We start from the raw sequence: 1026 nt of genomic DNA on the forward strand, positions 1-1026 counted from the left end.
GATATGATGCCATCGACAGGCGACAGACTTCTGATTGCTACTCTACTCGTTCTAGCTCTTAATTGAAGCCATAGCATGCAAATGCAAATTCCTGATTTCTCTCTCTCCCTTGTAGAAGCCGGGGATGGACGTTGCTGATGGCTATGTGACATTTGTTCGCCATTCCCAGGACATGCTGCGCGACAAGGTCAATGAGGAGGTGTACATAGAGAGATTATTTGATGTAAGTAAGCAACAGCACCTCCTCCTCCATTAGCGGGGAGCTTAGTAACGACAAGGTTTCATTCACTCCACCTGTGATCAGTTGTTGAAGAAGATTAAAAGAATCCAAGTCACTCCTATCAGGAGAGTAAACCAAAGTCAAATGAATACAGTTGGGTGATAACTGATATAAATCTTCTTCATGTACATATGAGCTTTAAGGATTGAGGATTGGGTGCAGCACAGTCAGACTTCTTTGTACTTTTGTCATTTTCAGAAAGCTTTAAAAACACTATTTAATAATAATAATAATAGTTATTAATATTTTTATGCATTTCACTCCTTAAAAATTTTGATTTCCCCAAATCCATGTAACACAATTGATACATTCTTTTAACCAGATCTTGCAGAGTCAATCTCATATATATCTCAATAATTTTCAAATGGCATAATAAAAACAAATCAAAAGGTGTTCTGTTCACATCAGACATGTGCACAAGTTACTATGACATTTTGGACCCTAATTATAAACTTAAATGTCTCTGAATTTTACACATTTAGTCCACATTGAATGATATTACAACCTATGTTGTTTATTGTTTATATGTGATTGTCACAGATTTGTCTATCTCACATTTTGTGTCAATGCCTCAAACCACCTATATTTACATTTTCACAGTTTCTCTTTACCAAGACCAGTTTTCCCTGACCATAACCAATTAGATTCAGTTGCCTAACCCCCAGTATGAAGCTCATATAGGTGGTTTTGGAGGGCAATGACAAATAAGCACCATGAAAAAAGCATTTTTTATTCAATTATGATAA

At 36.0% G+C, this 1026-nt stretch overlaps 1 protein-coding gene across 1 annotated transcript in view; it reads left to right on the plus strand.

The window, feature by feature from the left end:
- Positions 1 to 1026, plus strand: part of LOC118328056 (calcium-dependent secretion activator 1-like) — a 55442-nt gene that overhangs the window by 17460 nt on the left and 36956 nt on the right. Inside the window, exon 8 of the mRNA XM_035661660.1 lies at positions 116 to 223. Coding sequence (XP_035517553.1) covers positions 116 to 223 — 108 coding nt within the window. The remainder of the gene's footprint in view (positions 1 to 115; positions 224 to 1026) is intronic.

The sequence above is a fragment of the Morone saxatilis genome, unplaced genomic scaffold (assembly GCF_004916995.1).
Source record: "Morone saxatilis isolate NCDOM2014 unplaced genomic scaffold, NCSU_SB_2.0 Contig18, whole genome shotgun sequence".
In the NCBI taxonomy this organism is placed as follows: domain Eukaryota; kingdom Metazoa; phylum Chordata; class Actinopteri; family Moronidae; genus Morone; species Morone saxatilis.